Source organism: Eptesicus fuscus, chromosome 4 (assembly GCF_027574615.1).
Source record: "Eptesicus fuscus isolate TK198812 chromosome 4, DD_ASM_mEF_20220401, whole genome shotgun sequence".
NCBI lineage: Eukaryota > Metazoa > Chordata > Mammalia > Chiroptera > Vespertilionidae > Eptesicus > Eptesicus fuscus.
This window is the reverse complement of record NC_072476.1, coordinates 100504177-100522277: the sequence shown is the minus strand read 5'-3', so window position 1 is coordinate 100522277 and position 18101 is coordinate 100504177. Positions and strand designations below refer to the sequence as shown.

At 37.7% G+C, this 18101-nt stretch overlaps 1 protein-coding gene across 1 annotated transcript in view; it reads left to right on the top strand.

Moving 5' to 3' along the window:
• MARCHF6 (membrane associated ring-CH-type finger 6) overlaps nt 1–18101 on the top strand; it is a 66360-nt gene that overhangs the window by 33280 nt on the left and 14979 nt on the right. The window contains exons 11-20 of the mRNA XM_054715269.1: nt 2766–2824; nt 4552–4632; nt 4875–4943; nt 5023–5097; nt 6169–6303; nt 8614–8733; nt 9488–9588; nt 11354–11491; nt 12728–12932; nt 15045–15114. Of these exons, the coding sequence (XP_054571244.1) occupies nt 2766–2824; nt 4552–4632; nt 4875–4943; nt 5023–5097; nt 6169–6303; nt 8614–8733; nt 9488–9588; nt 11354–11491; nt 12728–12932; nt 15045–15114 (1053 nt within the window). The remainder of the gene's footprint in view (nt 1–2765; nt 2825–4551; nt 4633–4874; nt 4944–5022; nt 5098–6168; nt 6304–8613; nt 8734–9487; nt 9589–11353; nt 11492–12727; nt 12933–15044; nt 15115–18101) is intronic.

Below are 18101 nucleotides of genomic sequence, written 5' to 3'. Positions count from 1 at the left end.
GAACATATTCTGCATATGTGTTTTTTCTTAAAATTTAACAATTTCTAAATAGATCTTAGACCAATAAATAAATTTCTACCCATAGGATACTTGAGCAAAACTGTTTGGTGGCCAGATTCCTATAGATTCACACTCTTAACTTTTGTGTTAATGATTGAGTTCCTCTTCCCCCTTCTCTAATCTATGCTGTTCATTTTTTTAGCATAAGTAAAAGATAATTAAATTTTATTATTAAGAACAAATTAAAATTTTATTAGCATGGCAAGGAAAACTTGAAGAAAAGAGACTGTAAAAATTGTCACTCTGGCCCTAGTTGATTTGGCTCAATGAGTAGAACATCAGCCTTCGGACTAAAAAGTCCCAGGTTCGATTCCGCTCAAGGGCACATGCCCAGATTGCAGGCTCGAGCCCCATAGGGGATGTGCAGTTGATGATTCTCTCTCATTATTGATGTTTCTCTCTCCCCCTCTCCTGTCTGAAATTAATAAAAATATGTGCAGGAGAAGGCAGCCAATTGATGTTCATTTTTCTTTCTCATCGATGTTTCTATCCCTTTCCCTTCTTCTCTCTCTAAAAATTAATAAAAACATTTTAAAATTCTTATTATGAAATACTTAAGGATATTTTCTTATTTAACTACTAGAGGCCCGGTGCATGAAAATTCATGCACTGCAGTGGGGGGGTCCCTCAGCTTGGCCTGCCCCCTCTCACAGTCCGGAAGCCCTCAGGGGTGGGAGGTGACCTGGCAATCAGGGGAAGGCGATGCCCCCATCACACCTCTGCTGCTGCCACTGCCAGCAGCGCAAGCCTCGGCTGGCCCTGGTTACCTGAGCCTCGGGCGGCCCTTGGTGGCTAGGTAGCCACCATCTGAGGCTTGCCTGCACCTCGGGCTGGCCCTGGGGGGCTGGGGGGCTGAGGGGACTGAGGCTTGCATGAGCCTCGGGCGTCAGCTGGGCACCCACCATCTGAGGCTTGCCTGCACCTCAGGCCAGCCCTGGGTGGCTGGGGGCCTGAGGGGACTGGGGGACCCTGGAGGCAGGTATGTGGAGTGGCCGGACCTGCCTGGGGGCGGGCCCGGCCGTGCTGCGTGCCTGCCACTCTGGTGGGGCTGAGGGGACTGGGTGCCGTCATCTTTGAGGGTGTGACAGTCAATTAGCATATTCCCTCCTTATTGGCTGTGGGCGCCGCCATCTTTGTGAGGGTGTGATGGTCAGTTAGCATATTCCCTCTTTATTAGATAGGATAATGTCATTATCACACCTTAGAGAATCACCAGTACTTAATATTTCTTAGTAATACAACATAGTAAAAGTTTCTAGATTGTTAGTTCTTTAATGTCATTTTATAGTTGGTTTGTTTGAATGAGGATTCAGATAAGGTCCAGACATTACTTTTGGTTATTAATCCTTTTGATCTAGAATATTCTTCTGCTTAATCCTCCTTTTTGCCATTGATTTGTTGAAGAGACTTAGGTCAGCTGTCCTATAAGTGCCTCGTGTTCTACATTTGTCCAACTGCTCCCTGATAATGTCTGTTACCTTGTTTCTTTGTCTCCAAGGGCCTGATTAGATTTAGGTTCAATATGTTTGGGACAGATCCTTCACTGGTTGTGTTTTGCCTAGTAATACAACATATCAGAAGATAGATGATGTCTGGTTCTCCACCTTTCCAGTTGGTTCAGGTGATAGCATCTTAAAGTCTTTATTGTTAGGTTTCATTTTTCCCTTAACCATCAGAAAGTAATGTGAGGGGGTGGTATTTTAGTATCATGCAAATATCTAGCATTTCATCAACATTTCACCTAATGATTTCATTATCCCTTGATGATACTTGCCTGAAATAATTTATTAGTCATTACAAAATGATTCTTTTCAAATTGTCATTTTTTACATTTATTGGATGGATTTTCTATAAAGAAGAACTTATTTATCAGCTAGAGCTATTTAATTAACCTGAACTTGTTTGTTCAGAAGCAGCAGGACAGGTGTGCAGGTCTTTTCCTTTATCAGTTTTCAGGGTAAGGAATTGATGAGCCCACTATTTCCATTGGTTATAAAAGTGTTTTCTGTGATGTTGCTTTTTTACCTTTTGTTTTTTATTTTGGCCTACCACTTTTTGAGTATAATGAACTTATGGATTTGTATATACTCAGCGTGTTTCCGCCAGTTTGGGTCATTATTCTTTTTGATGCTCATATCTTCTCTTTTTTTAGAAATTTATTCTGTACAGTTTTGGAGGTCAGAATTTATTTTATTATTAATTTATTTTTAATCATCACTCAAGGATACTTTTCCATTGATTTTAGAGAGAGTGAAAGAGAGAGGGAAAGACAGACAGAAATATCGATGTGAGAGAAACACATCAATTGGTTGCCTCCTGCATACAGCCCTGGGCCAGGGCCAGGGCCAGGGAGAAGCCTGCAACTGAGGTACGTGTCCTTGACCGGAATCGAATCCAGGACCTTTAGGTCCGCAGGCTGTCACTCTATGCACTGAGTCAAACTTGCCAAGGCGGTACTCATATCTATTCATTGGCCCATGAGACCCTCTTCACAATGGTTCTCAGGTCCTTTTGCCATTAGTCTATTAGACCTTGATTACTTTGTTGTCTGGTTACAGAGACTGTCCCAAGAAATACATTTTTAGCCTCAGTTCTGTTATGTTCCATTACTTTAAAAATCCCTGGTTCCTTTCTTGGGAGATGGTACTAGGAGTGCTCATTGTTTTAATTTTGATGTTTTCATTGAGTTTTTTCTTCCCTTTTAGCATTTTGCCCTTACCACATTGGTCATTTCTCCCTTGTTGGTTTGGGATTTGAAGAACATGTGAGTATAATACTTTTACAAACTTACTTTTATTGATCTCTCCCCCAAATTTGATATCTGTTGAGTAATTAATAATGTTGTAGAGTTACTTCATTTCTCAATCTGCCTTATACAAAAGAATAGTTATCCAACACCAGCTTGTTCTTTTCTTTAAAAACTGATAGGTATACTGAGTGGTATAAGACACAGTAGGTTATCTTGCCAGCTAAGAAGATATGCTCTAAAATCCCATGGTGCACTGTGTTCCTTCCTGTTGGGTGGGCCAGTGGCATACTATGGGAAAATTTTTTTGCAGGCTGATTTATGATTCGTTTTAATGAACCTTGTACCCTTCTCTTCCTTTTCACCAGATGCCCCCTGGTGCTTTAGAAAAGTAACAATGTATCAATCGATTAAAAAATGGTTAGTCGATCTTGGAATGGTGTGCTGTAGAGTTTTCTAAAGAATTTGCTTTAATTTTGACATTTTATCATTGTCAGGGGACAGGTACATTTGGATGGACAGCTAACTACTGTTTTGGGGGGTCAGAAAGATTTAGTTTTTTTAAAAAATATATATTTTATTGATTTTTTTACAGAGAGGAAGGGAGAGGGATAGAGAGTTAGAAACATCGATGAGAGAGAAACACCGATTCAGCTGCCTCCTGCACACCTCCTACTGGGGATGTGCCCGCAACCAAGGTACATGCCCTTGACCGGAATCGAACCTGGGACCCTTCAGTCCACAGACCGACGCTCTATCCACTGAGCCAAACCGGTTAGGGCAAGATTTAGTTTTTTAAGGAAGAGCTGACAGATCTGGATACTCTGTTCAGTTTGTGTATGTGAATCCTGAGAGAGCACATTTTGAAGTGTTCTGAAAGGCCAAAGAGATGTGTTTGCTTGTTTCTTTTTAAAAAAGTTTATATTTATTGTTGAAAGCATTACAGATGTCCCTCCCCTTTCCCCCCTGACCCTTTCCATTCCTCCCCCTTGCCTCCCCCCACCCCCAGGCCTTCACCTCACTATTGTCTGTGTCCATGGGTTATGCATATATACATATAAGTTCTTTGGTTAATCTCCCCGCCTTCCCTCTGAGATTTGTCAGTCTGTGCCATTCTGGATCTATTTTGTTCATCAGTAGAGATGTGTTAAATATTTGATACAGCTCTCCAAATTCTCACTAGTTGAATGCAAGAACTTGAAAAGTTAGGATAAATTCTTTGATAAATTTTGACTTTCCAAGCTATCACCACTTGCTATCTGGAATTCAGGAATGAAAATGATGGGCAATATTTGTCATTATTTAAAACTCTTGTTCTATAAGTTGAGAATGAGACAGATTTGGAGAGCAGTCACTTCTAGTGGTAGGAATGAGTTGGCTGGGATGCACTGGACAGGTGGACAGCTTGTGCTCAGCCTTTAGAAAGTCTACTTCAGAATGGAGTAAAGTGCAAACTATTGCATTACAACCTTTTCCTTATTTTTGTAAAATTTAATTCACTATTTTATTTTGTCTGCTGGAATAAAGTTATTCTTTAATTTTTCCTCATCCATACATAATATATGACATTCAATGGGAGAATCTGGTTTAAAGATGTCATCCAAAGGGGATTTTATGGTTTTCTAGTTGTAAATTGCCTATTTCCAGTTCACTTCCAGTCTATTTGAATTGTTTAATACATTGTTAAACTGGGGTGGAGGCCATGTGGTACAATTAAAGTTTATTTATTTTTTTCTTATTTCTAGGTCCAAGCATCTCATTTTGAAGGCCTAATCACAACCATAGTTGGGTATATACTTTTAGCAATAACACTGATAATTTGTCATGTATCCTTTAATGAACCAACTTGGGTGTTTAACATATTCATAACAAAGAGTTGTTTCTATTACTGACAAAGCTATTTCTCTCCCCTTGTTCTCTTAGTAAAAGTTGTAGACATTTGTATTGAGGATAAGGGCAGACAAAATGTGAAATACATTTGTCTGCCAAATAATATTAAGTGTTGCTTAAATTATTATGAGTTTTATTGCACCTTGAAATGCTGTTTTTCCTTGACTAGATGCTATAGGGCTTGGCAACTCTTGTTAAATTTCATAGGTCTCGTCGTTTGCTGGGAGTCTGCTATATTGTTGTTAAGGTAATTCTTGTTATAAGTTAAAAGTGGAAATGGTTTCTCCCCATTTCGGTGATATTGATGACATTTATTTTTGCTTAAGGTCTCTTTGCTAGTGGTGGTAGAAATTGGAGTGTTCCCTCTCATTTGTGGCTGGTGGCTGGATATCTGTTCCCTGGTGAGTTTATTATTCATTATCATACAACCTAATAATTTAAAGGCTTCAGAAAAGACATCTTTAGAATGGGTTTCTTTTAAAGGAAAGTCAGTATTTGATAATAATTTGCTTATTTTTTTCTGAGAATGTATCACTATGGAGTCTTAATGTTGCAATTTTTCCTGATTTTTTGTTGAGGCTTCATGCATATTTCTGATGTCAGAGTATTTTGGTTGGAACCTTTCTAATAATCAGTGAAGAATTTTCTTAGTGGTTTTACTCTTCTAAATTTTATGATAATGCCAAGACATTATGTGCATAAAAAAAGCAATCTGAGAAGATGGTCCTTGTTACTACCATTTCATAAGTTCAACCCTAACTATTTGTTTTAACTAATATGCTCATTTTTTATTATTATAATCTCTTTTTAAAATATTTATATTTTTTAAGTTTTAGAGAGAGGAAGGGAGAGGGATAGAAAGAGAAACATTGATGAGAGAGGAACATCATTGATTGGCTGCCTCTTGCACACTGCCTACTGGGGATTGAGCCTGCAACTTGGGCATATGCCCTGACCACTGGGAATTGAACCATGACCTCTTGGTTCATGGGTCAACCACTGAGCCATACCAGCGGGGTGTTTATTACAATCTTTAGTGGCTATCAGTGATAATCAGTTTTTTACTTTTCAAAAATATTTTATATGTGGAAAAGCTACCTTTGATTCTGAGATAACATTTTCTCTCATACTTTATTAAGTATTTTTATTAAAATTTGTCATGAATGCAGACCTGTAACCAAGAAAAGAAGGTTTTATATTAACCTAAAATGGTTCTTTTTACTTACCAATTGGTTTATTAGTCTTGCTACTTACATTTAAAAATTTAAAGTGTCATACATCTTTGAAATAGTACTTAACCTTATATCATTTATATTTCTATGACACCATGAAATGGTATTAAGAGAACTATAGTCCTGGAACATCATAATTTATATGCATAGTGATTTTTATTCACTTCCTAGAAGATGGAGATACTAATTTGGCAAATGTAGGTGCTACAACTCTTATTCACCTGTTCCCTTTTGATTTAGGAAATGTTTGATGCTACTCTGAAAGATCGAGAATTGAGCTTTCAATCAGCTCCAGGCACTACCATGTTTCTGCACTGGCTAGTGGGAATGGTGTATGTGTTCTACTTTGCTTCCTTCATTTTGTTACTGAGAGAGGTAAGTTCTATGGGGAGATGCTGATGCTACACATTCATGAAAAGGACTTTTGTTTAACCACAGTTGTGCCTCAAAGGTTATGATTTCCTAACGAAATAATTTTCTCTATTTTAATCTAAAAGGAAAAAACTGATAGTAATTGTTTTAAACTATTTTGAGTCATTTGCTTTAAAAATTGACAAGTTTTAGTATTTTTGTCTATAATTAGTTATGAGTTTAAAAGCTGAGTAGACTGAGGGGGAAAAAAATTAACCAGTTAACTGCCACACGTCCAAAACGGAAACCATCCCGCTTGCGTCTATAGACGCTTATGGCATACAAAGGGTTAAATAAAAGCATTTATTTTACATGTGGCCATCCTCTAATACAAATTCTTGGACTTTTGTGTGATCTGTGCCTGTCTTGGACTTCATTCAAGGAAATGTAATGCTGGAAATACCTTAAGGTTATGGTCTTACAGGATTAAATATGTAAAATGGTCTTGAAGCAGGCACTTGAAGTGTAGAGTTAGGGTGAGGGTCCTTTATTATTCCAGTTCACTTGCCAAATGGGTACCTTACTATTTTTGGAATACAGTCTTGACGATTTGGAAGACAATGGCAGTGGGGTCAGTATTTGATTAGTGTACATCTCATGCTCCATCATTCTGGTGCAATAGGAAGTATAAAACTGATACATGTACTTGCCACTGTGCATCCTTTCCCTCAGTATTACTGCATAGTCACTCTTTTGTTAGTCTGCTATTTGCTGGTGTATTAACCTTTTGCACTCGGATGTCGAGTGTGACTCGACATGGTTAGCATCGGTAGCAGCTCGTATGTCGAGCCACACTCGACACTTAGTTTCACCACGGTGGGAAGGGGGATTTTTGTCTATTTTTCCAGTATCTTTTCTTGTTTTCATTAGCATGAAAGGACAAGTAAAATGTAAATGCCGTCTCAACTGATGCCAAAAAAGAAAAAATGAAAAACCGATAACGCATGTGAAATTTATTAGGAAACTAGTACATGATCTTGTTGGAGAATTCAGAGATGGTACACTAACTTCCAGGGGTAGATTATTACCCACTAACTTAGAGCAACGTTTAGATGGAAAGCTCCATATAATCACACCTCACCCTAACAAAAAACACAAAGATTGTGTTGTTTGTTCTAACAGAAAAATCAAAGGAGGAACAAGAGAGACGATTTATATTTGCGAAACGTGTGAATGTAAACCAGGTCTTCATGTGGGTGAATGTTCCAAAAACTATCACACCATGAAAAATTATAGAGATTAAAATTACTCTTTGAATGTATCAATAATTTGAAATATAAAAAAATCCAAATAAATAAGTTTGTATGAAAAGAAACTCCAGATTTTTATTCTACTGCCGCACTTTGTAAAATCTGGGGTATTTAAAAAATTAAATCCCGAGTAGAATAAAGGAATCGAGAAAAAAGCAAGCGAGTGCAAAGGGTTAATAAGTGAGAAATAAAGACTTGATGCCCATTCTCCTTGATTTTGCATCCTGGGAAGGAATACAACCGTTGAACAAGTCAGCTTAGTCCTTTAAGAGTGGTGATGGAGATGTGCACCACTGAAGGACCAGGCCAACTAATGCAGTGTTAATGGAATCCAAAAGCACAGAGGCTTAATGCTATTCTTGTACTTTGCTGTTTGAGTGTTTTTAGGAGTTGGGGAGGGGGTTGGAGGCCAGGATGTTCTCCTGAGTCATATAGTGTAAGTTCAATAAATTCTTCTCAGGAAGGGTAGGACTGAAATTAGATTGTCTACTTAGGACATTACAACCTAATTCTTTCACCAGATGATACAATATAGTGACAATTTTCATTTTTTAAAAAATTCATTGATTTGAGAGAGAGGGATAGAAACATCAATTTATTGTTCCACTTATTTATACATTCATTGGTTGGTTCTTGTATGTGCCCTGACCGGGGATTGAAACTGAAACTTGGTATATTGGGATGGCGTTCTAACCAACTGAGATACTTAGCCAGGGCCAACAATTTTCAAAACAATATTTATTTCTCATTTAGGAGATTTAGATATGACAAACTGTCCATTAATACATTTATTTATCATTAATTGATTAAAAGCACCAAAGGATATCAGTCACAGGATAGTTTTCATAAAGATTCTGATTTAGGAATTTATTTTCCCAGGAAAGTCATATATGAATTTTCTGGGGCTCATTTTTTAAGATGCCAAAATAATTTCACAAACTTATTTTTCTGTTAATGTTTTAGCTCATATATAGAGCCCTGAAGACATTAGTAAGTATTTATAGCATTTAAAATACATTTGCAGGTACTTCGACCTGGTGTCTTGTGGTTTCTAAGGAATTTGAACGATCCAGATTTTAATCCAGTACAAGAAATGATCCATTTGCCCATTTATAGGCATCTCCGAAGATTTATTTTGTCAGTGGTAAGCATACCTTTATATTGTTTTCAAGTAAAATGGACTACCCTTTAGATTTTTGTTCAGGGGTACTGGTACAGTAGATTGAGTAACTTATGTTTAAGCCTGTGGAACTTAGTTGTTAAGTAGGAGTTTTATTGGTTACTTTGATAAAGTAAATAACATGTCTACTAAAACAAAAATGCCTTCTATTACTTTAGCAGTATAGTTAGTTGATTGCCAAATTATGAGTTTCTGAATTACAATTAATTTGCATTAAACCAATGGAGACTTGTTTATATTTTCTAAATTAAACTCTTAACAGAGGGTCTCAAAGTTTCTTCCCCATCTAGAAGAGGAAATTACCTAGTTAAATCTAAATTTTTCCAAAATAAAATTCTAACAGTAATATTGTGCTTTTCGGAAAACTTTTGTAGCCATTAATATGGGTCATGTCTTATAATGATTACAGGTGATTTATTATTTTCAGACAATTCCGATCCTTCATTGTCAGGTTCCAGCTCTCTCCTCACATACCATGCAGTGATTATCCTTTGTGGCTCCTGTTTGAGCCCTTGTGTCCTAGAGAGAGAAGAGGAATAGCCATCTCAGGAATGCATTCTTTATACAGAGTGATCTAAGTATAGTGTGTTGAGTGAGAACACTCCGGGCCCTGGGTGGATATAGACTTGGCCTGCATATTGGTTGAGTATGTTCAGAAGTCAGCCTGTCTCTCACGGGAGTGGTTTACAATGGTGTTATGCCCTTTTTCTTACTGCAGATTGTCTTTGGCTCCATTGTCCTTCTGATGCTTTGGCTTCCTATACGTATAATTAAGAGTCTGCTGCCTAATTTTCTGCCATACAATGTCATGCTCTACAGGTAAGTTTTTGAAATTCAGAAGCTTTTCTAATTTAGCTCTGTTAGGGATTAGATATTAAGAGTACATACATTTAAAACATAAATTTTTTACCGGAGCATCACTAAGGTAATTAATTACAAAGAGCCATTTTCTGCATATGGAGTTTGCTTTTGTTCAGCATTTAAATTTTTGCCATACCTAATGAGAGTTGATTAGTAGCATTATCTTTTTTTTTTTTTTTTTTTTAGTTTTAAGTTTATAATATTATTACCTAGTTCAATCTGAAAAAAAAAATTCAAAACATACCGTAAGTCTTTATTTTATTGAGACAGGAGAAGCTGTTGGCTTTTAATTCTTCTGTCCTCTTACATTTTTATTATTTTTCTTTCAACAAAATTCCATCTTTTCATTTTGCAGTATATTATCTTTTAAAAACTTTTCCAGATTATAATGTTCAAAAAGTACTGAAAATGTTATTAATCCCAAGGAGAAATTTTTTTTTTTTTTTTCGCCTCACGATCAGGCTAAGCCCAGCGCTGCCACTCCACTCGCCCTCTTCATTGGGCACTACTAGTATCATTATCTTTATATGAAAAGCACTTCATAAGGAATGTAGCCATGGTTGCACATTTAATTATGGATATAAAGCTTATAGATGGAAAATCCTCGATTTACAAACTGAAGCCACCTGGAAACCTAGTCTCTCATTCCTCCTACATTGTTTACATTACCCCTTCAGTCACCTAAAGCAGAAATCTGCCTGGCAAATTATATTTCTCAGTTTTACTTTTAATTACCCTTTAAATCTTGTCATTTCTAATTCTTTAAGATCTTATCTATTCCAAATCCATTTACCACTTGCTACTTTAGTTTAGGCCTTCCTCTTGTTCTCCATTTATAATCCACTAGAGGCCCGTACACGAATTCATGCACATTGAAAGGAAATTAATTAGAGGAAATATTTTACAGGCCAGGGAGGGACTGAGGGAGATTGGCTCCAGGGCATGTCTAGCCCAGTCCCGATCGGCCGGACCCCAGCAGCAAGCTAACCTACTGGTTGGAGCGTCTGCCCCTGGTGGTCAGTGTGTGTCATAGTAACTGGTTGAACAGTCGAATGAATGGTCAGACACAGCATATTAGGCTTTTATTATATAGGATTCTTAACACCCTTCATTTATAATCTACATGATAATATTCTGGTTGGGATGATGTAGGGGAGCCAAGGCATTCAAGAAGGTGTGTTGAGCCCTGGCTGGTTTGGCTCAGTTGGTTGAGCTAGTCCCATGCACCTATTCGATACTAAGGTCAGGGTATGTGATACTGAGGTCAGGGCTTATGCCAGGATGCAGACTCAGTCCCCAGTAGGGGGCATGCAGGAGGCAGCTGATCAATGTTTCTCACATCAATGTTTTTCTCTCTTCCTCTCCCTTCCTCTCTCTCTCTCAAAAAAAAAAAAAAAATCAATAAAAACATATTGTAAAAAAAGTTGTGTTGAGTAATGAGTGAGCAGTCATATAATCTAATACAGCATGTGAGGTAAGGACTAAGACCTGACCATAAGATTTAACCACACAAAGGTCATTGGTAGCATTTGTAGGAAGTTTTGTGGAGTTTGAGGGGGAAGCCTTTCTGGCCTGGAGAAACTGGAGGAGAGGTGATAAAGACTGGAGTGGGTTTATTCAATTCTTTAAGGAGTTCTGTCATCTCTCTAAATGTTTAATATGATATAATTATAATGGAAAATAGAACTCACATTGTGATTATGGCTCTTTGTAATTACCTTAGTGATGCCCCGGTGAGTGAACTGTCCCTTGAGCTGCTTCTGCTTCAGGTTGTCTTGCCAGCATTACTTGAACAGGGACACACACGGCAATGGCTGAAGGGGCTTGTGCGAGCGTGGACCGTTACTGCTGGATACTTGCTGTAAGTACAGGCAGGTGACTCGTAGGCATATTATATATCGATTAATGACCTTTCTGAAAAAGTACGTTTCATGTCTCAAGAAAAATTAGTTTTAATAAGAAATAATTTAGTGATATCTGCAGGTATATATAATACTTCTAAAATTTTTAATGACAAAAAAATTTAAATCATTGTGCATCATTTTGTGGAGCATGTATGCATATTCTTATTCTCTTACAGAAGTTTGCTGCTGGCCCAGGTTCATTTCATACACAGGGTAAAAAAAATTTGTTTTTTAATGCATTAAAAACAAACCAATATCCCCTTATTTTATTTTATTTATTTATTTTATTTATAAATATATTTTATTGATTTTTCACAGAGATGAAGGGAGAGGGATAGAGAGCAAGACACATCAATGAGAGAGAAACATTGATCAGCTGCCTCCTGCACACCCCGCACTGGGGACATGCCCGCAACCAAGGCACATGAATCGAACCCGGGACCCCTCAGCCTGCAGGCTGGCGCTCTATCCACAGAGCCAAACCGGTCAGGGATATACCCTTATTTTAAAAGTCTTAACCTAAGAGCTCTTCTCAGATTTGGGTTTTTGGTCATTTATTTAGTCAGCATTGTTGCACTTATTTTTTTAAAGCTTTATATGTTATGTACTTATTTAAAAGTTGAATCTTTGTGATTTAAACCATTTTTTTCTTTTCAGAAAATATACGGCATTCTGTAGATACCTTAATGTGGCATATGTATTTGGCTATATGTGATCATTTATTTTTTTCTAGCTGCCCTGTTTTGCCCTGAGTCTTTTCCTCCTAACTCATTTTTGCCTTAAATAATCTGGATTGGAGGTTTTAGTTGAGAATACATGTCACGGCAGAGACAGTAGCCATCTGTAGAGAGGAAAAGAAGTTGTTTTTTTCCTTAAGATGTTCACATAGAGTATCTTGTGTATTGTACTTTTTTTTCCCCCAGTTACTGATTTCTTTGCAGATATTGACTGAAGAAAACAAAATAAATTTAATTTATGGGATATTCTGTATACTAATTAACATTAAATTTGGAAAGGTTTAATTTAAGGTGGGCACCAACATTTAGACCAAATTGAGGTGATAGTACCGTGTACAGATTCTGCTGGTACATTTTCTACCCTAAATAATTATTAGTATTAAGAAAGTAAATCTCATGTCTGCTGTTTACTCTGATCCTGAAGTGAGGATTGTCACTGATGTAATTTTTCCATAGGGATCTTCATTCCTATTTATTGGGAGACCAGGAAGAAAATGAGAACAGTGCAAACCAACAAGTTAACAATAATCAGCATGCTCGAAATAACAACGCTATTCCTGTGGTGGGTGAAGGCTTGCATGCAGCCCACCAAGCCATACTCCAGCAGGGAGGGCCTGTTGGCTTTCAGCCTTATCGCCGGCCTTTAAATTTTCCACTCAGGGTAGGTACTGTACAGACTTAACCAAAAGTCAAGGTTTTTTCAAATTTCTATTGAGAAATTTTGGTGCTATTGTTGTTGATGTTAGCATGTAGTTATCTGTGTAAATATGCCTTACAGTGTCCTGATAAGAACTCATGTTTTAGTCCATTCATTATGTAACATGTTAATGTCAGGTAAGTTTATCAAATTTTAGAGATGGGTCATAGAATTGGGATTCCATGTGCTATTGCTCCATGCTGTTTGAAAGTAACTAAGTAAAAGACTCTAGAGCAAATACAAAATTAACATTATTGATACATTTCAACTATGTATCAGGAACTAAAATGGGCAGTTTAATGTTTTTCTCCCATTTAATTCTAGCCCAAATACTTAAAGGTCTGAGTGGTAATCTCATTTTATGTTTATGTTTGATGAAACTGAAGACCAGATTGGTTAAGGAAGAGACGTTTGGTCTGAGTGAGACATTTCCCCAAAATCACCAAAAGTGTTCTTGACAAGGGTCACCAGGGTCACTTTCACAAAGTACTTTTTTGGAAGGTGTTCAGGAATCTTTGTGGAAGTGATGCCTGAACTAAGTCTTCAAAGCTAGGAGGCCAGGCAGAGTGGAAGATGGAAAGGAGGAAGGGCATTTCAGGCAGGTGTCAGGACAAGAGGCAGGTGAGACTTGTAGGTTTGAAACTACAGGAAATTACATGTATCGAGAAGGTTGGGTAAATGTAGGCAAGTGATGAGAGATGAGGGGAAGCCCAGAGAGATGAAGGAAAGCCCGGAGAGATGAGGGGAAGCCCGGAGAGATGAGAGGGAACTGGGAGAGATTGGGGGGGTGGCGGTGAAACTGGGAGAGATGAGGCTCTTGGGATGACAAAAAGTGCTTTCTGGTCTAGATCAGGGAGATATACAAATGGGTTTCTCAAGCAGTGAAAGCTGACCAAGCCTCACAGTGTCCTCTTGGGAATGTTCTTGCCTGTGCATTTCAGTCTTCCCACCAGAGCTCTGCCTGCTGGGCTGGGGAAGGCTTGTGCCCAGTCTGGTAGAAGGCAAGCAGCAGTCACTACCTTTCTGCCCAGGGAGACATGTGCTGTTTTTATCTTCTCAGTATAGGAGCCAGTGGCTGCACATAGCTATTTACATTTAAATTTAATTAAAAGTGAATACAGTTTGTAAAAATGTGGGATGAGAGATATGTTAATTATCTCAATGGTGGAAATTCCCTCACTATGTAATGTATCAGATCATGTGGTACACTTTAAATATATTATAATTTCTTAATAAACATTTTTATTGATTTCAGAGATGAAGGGGGAGAGAGAGAGAAAGAAACATCAATAATGAGAGAGAATCATTGACTGGCTGCCTCCTGCACACCCCGCACTGGGAATGGAGCCCGCAACTGGGCATGTGCCCTGACCGGGAATTGAACTGGGACCTCCTGGTTCATAGGTCGGTGTTCAACTACTGAGCCACACCGGCTGGGCAATATATTACAATTTTATTTGTCCACTATACTACCATAAAGCTGAAAAAAGAAAAAAAAATTTTCTGTAGGACACACACACACACACACACACAGTAAATACAATTTAAAATTCCATTACTCGTGCACATTGACCCCATGTCAGGTGCTCAGTGGCCACAGGTGCCAGTGGCTCCTTTGTTGGGCAGCACATTACTGAAAAGATAGCTTTCCCTTCATGAATAGTTGTTTTTGAGAATTTGATTTTTAAAAAGTGAATATTCAGTCACTAGTGACTGACACTATACTTTCTGTCTGGAAGACAAAACAGGCTGGGTGCTTAACGTGTTAATTGTGAGGGAAATTTTAAGCTGATTATATATTTTTATGCTCTCTGATAAAAAAATATATTTACTTGTTACTTGCTGATATATATAGCTGATTATGTGAAAATGGACATTTATTTTCCTTTTGGCTGAAATTGTAGCTAATTTTATTTACAATTAAAATTTCCTTTATGTTAAACGGGAGGAACCCTGGAAATACCAATTCAGACCATTTCTTTTTATTGGGAGAATTGTGTTGATTCTTTGAAGGGTGTCATAAAGTGCATGTAGCCCATATGAACCATTTATGCACTCTCATGTTTTGCCTTGCAGATATTTTTGTTGATTGTCTTCATGTGCATAACCTTACTGATTGCCAGCCTCATCTGCCTTACTCTTCCAGGTATGAGCTTATCCTAGCTCTCTACTAATGACATCATGAAAAGGTGCTGTGTTTTAAAAGGGTTTATCTTTGCTGAGATGTGACCATTCATCAGATATAAAATTGAAATAGTTTTCCCTTCATTTCTGATTGAATATGGGGTATTGATCTATTTAGGGTTCTCTATCTCATCGGACTCCTTTGTATTAGAGCAGAGTGGTACAAAGTCAGGATATAATTTGTGATTCATTTTTGGAGGTCAAGTACTTGTGGCCACTCAGTTTTCATGGACTTTGTCTTATTACTATGGGTTTTCAAAAAGTAGGTGTGTGGCTTAAGTCATTTTCTCAAGCCACTCTTTTGGTGTTAATTATGTTTACTCCCATTATGTAGTTATCTTTTCAGTCTACTGCATGCTCTTTTTTTTTTTTTTTTTAAACGTATTTTATTGATTTTTTACAGAGAGGAAGGGAGAGGGATAGAGAATTAGAAACATCAATGATAGAGAAACATTGATCAGCTGCCTCCTGAACACCTCCTACTGGAGATGTGCCTGCAACCAAGGTACATGCCCCTGACCGGAATCGAACCTGGGACCCTTGAGTCCACAGGCCGACGCTCTATCCACTGATCCAAACCGGTTAGGGCTTCACTGCATGATCTTGATAGAGACCTTTATGAAGTCATACTGTTACCTTTTTTATCGTCTGGTATTCACAAATACTCAACTTTAAATTTCAGTTAAACAACATTTCTTAATCTTATAAGAAGAAGCTATGGATGAATATAAGTAGTTTGTCATCGTCTCTGGAGGTCAAGGGTAAATGGGGGTGGGCCCCAAATCTAGTGACAAAGTGGCAGGAACACTTGCTGCCTCCACCCTCCCAGTTAGTGTGTATAGAGAGCCAGAAAATTCCAAATTGAACTGATACTGTGTTAGCCACTTAAATAATCATTAAGTGGAAGATAATTTTGAGCTCTTGTAAAGCATATACATGTATACTGAGTTAGTGTCTTGATTATAACACTAATTCAATATAATTTTGTATATCAAATTTGTGTTAGTAAGTACTTGGGTTTTCCTGTGAGTGCTAAGGCCATGAAGGAGCAACTAGGAAATTTTACTTCCAAGGAAGATTCTAAATATAAATACACACACACACACACACTCTAATCTGTAGCAATTGTGATTTACCTTAAACTGGTAAAAATAAAGATTTTGCCTTTTTATGTATTTATTTTTTAATCCTCACCCAAGGATATTTTCCACTGATTTTTAGAAAGAGGATGAGAGGGAAAAACAGAAATATCAATGTGAGAGAAACACATCAATTGGTTGCCTTCTGCACAAGCAGGACCAGGGCCCAGGCCAGGGAGGAGCCTGCAACCTATGTACCTGCCCTTGACTGGAATCAAACCCTGGACCCTTAGGCTCGCAGGCCGATGCTCTATCCACTGAGCCAAACGGTCTAGGGCAGTGGTAGGCAAACTCATTAGTCAACAGAGCCAAATATCAACAGTATAACGATTGAAAGTTCTCTTGAGAGCCGAAAACCGACTTCTGCACATGAGCCACGAAGTTTCAATCGCACTGTACGTGCGCGCCTGCACATGGTATTTTGTGGAAGAGCCACACTCAAGGGGCCAAAGAGCCGCATGTGGCTCACGAGCCGCAGTTTGCCGACCACTGGTTTAGGGCGAGATTTTTTCTTTTTTTACTGTTCCTGCATAATAATTTTCAACCTTTAGAACTTTGATCTTTAAGCTCACTACTCATCACAGCTGTTAAAATGACAAAGTTTAATCATTAGGAGTAATGTAAACATATTGAGAAAACTTAGTTTTTGAACTTTGAACAGATTTACATTTATCATTTTTATGCTTCATTTTCACATTTTTATCAGAGATATTAAGAAAAAGTTAACAAGAGGGAAACCTAGTTTTAGTACTTGAATTTGAGACTAAAAGTACTTTTAATTTCATTAAAGATTGTTAACTAAATATTTCCCTGTTAATCCAGTCCCACCATCTAGTGGAAAGAATGCAGTTATGTTTAATCATAGAAATGTTTAGTGTCATAGTACATATATAAGGTGGCGAGGATGCTATTGCCCCCATAGATTACTTTTCTGTAGCTGCAGTTTAATTGATGGTAGCTGCAAACTGAAACCTAACCCTGACCTCTCAAAAACACTTTTGCTTAGGAGATTATGAAGTATGGAATAGAAAGTGGCCATGAAATTATCTTTTCACCCAAGCCATTTGTAAGGCTGCCAAGAAGTGTGTTTATCAGCATTATGTCCTGTAAGACTTGACAGTTGAGCTGGTTTAGTTTGATTGGAGACTTCGGTTTCAGTGGTCAAGAGCATGTAGACATGAGTTCAAATTCAGCCTTTACCCTTGTGTGAGCTCAATTGGGCAAGCTTCTATTGCTGAGCCTAGTTCCTTAATCTTCAAAATGGAAGTAGTAGCTATGTTGAGGGATTGTAAGAAGGATTAATGATAGTATATGGAAATTGCTCAGGACAACCACTAGCTCCTTTTAGAATTCAAAAATAACAGATAGTTTTACATTAAGGATAAATCAGTTCATAGAAAAATGCATTGTAAACATGGGTCTTGCTGTTCTCTCTAGCCTTATTAAGAAGTAACCATGTAAAGAACGTTACTAAATAAATGATCTTGCTTGAGATTTAGGTTTATTTTGTGAGTACATTGTAGAATTTATTTATGATAATTGTATCTGAGGCTATTCCTTAGACCAGCGGTCGCCAACCGGTGGTCGCGGACCCCTGGTGGTCTGTGAAGTCTGAAAGGTTGGCGACCACTGCCTTAGACAACTTTCAAATCTGTTTCCTAAGTTCCTAGTATATTTAGATTCTAATTTTTCCCAAGAAAATTAAGATGACATTCTTTGGTTATTGTGTTTTCAAATGTTGTTGTACCCACTTATTAAAATAAACTTAGTTTTCTGTCTAGACAGTCATTTGAAATAAAACTGTTCTAAA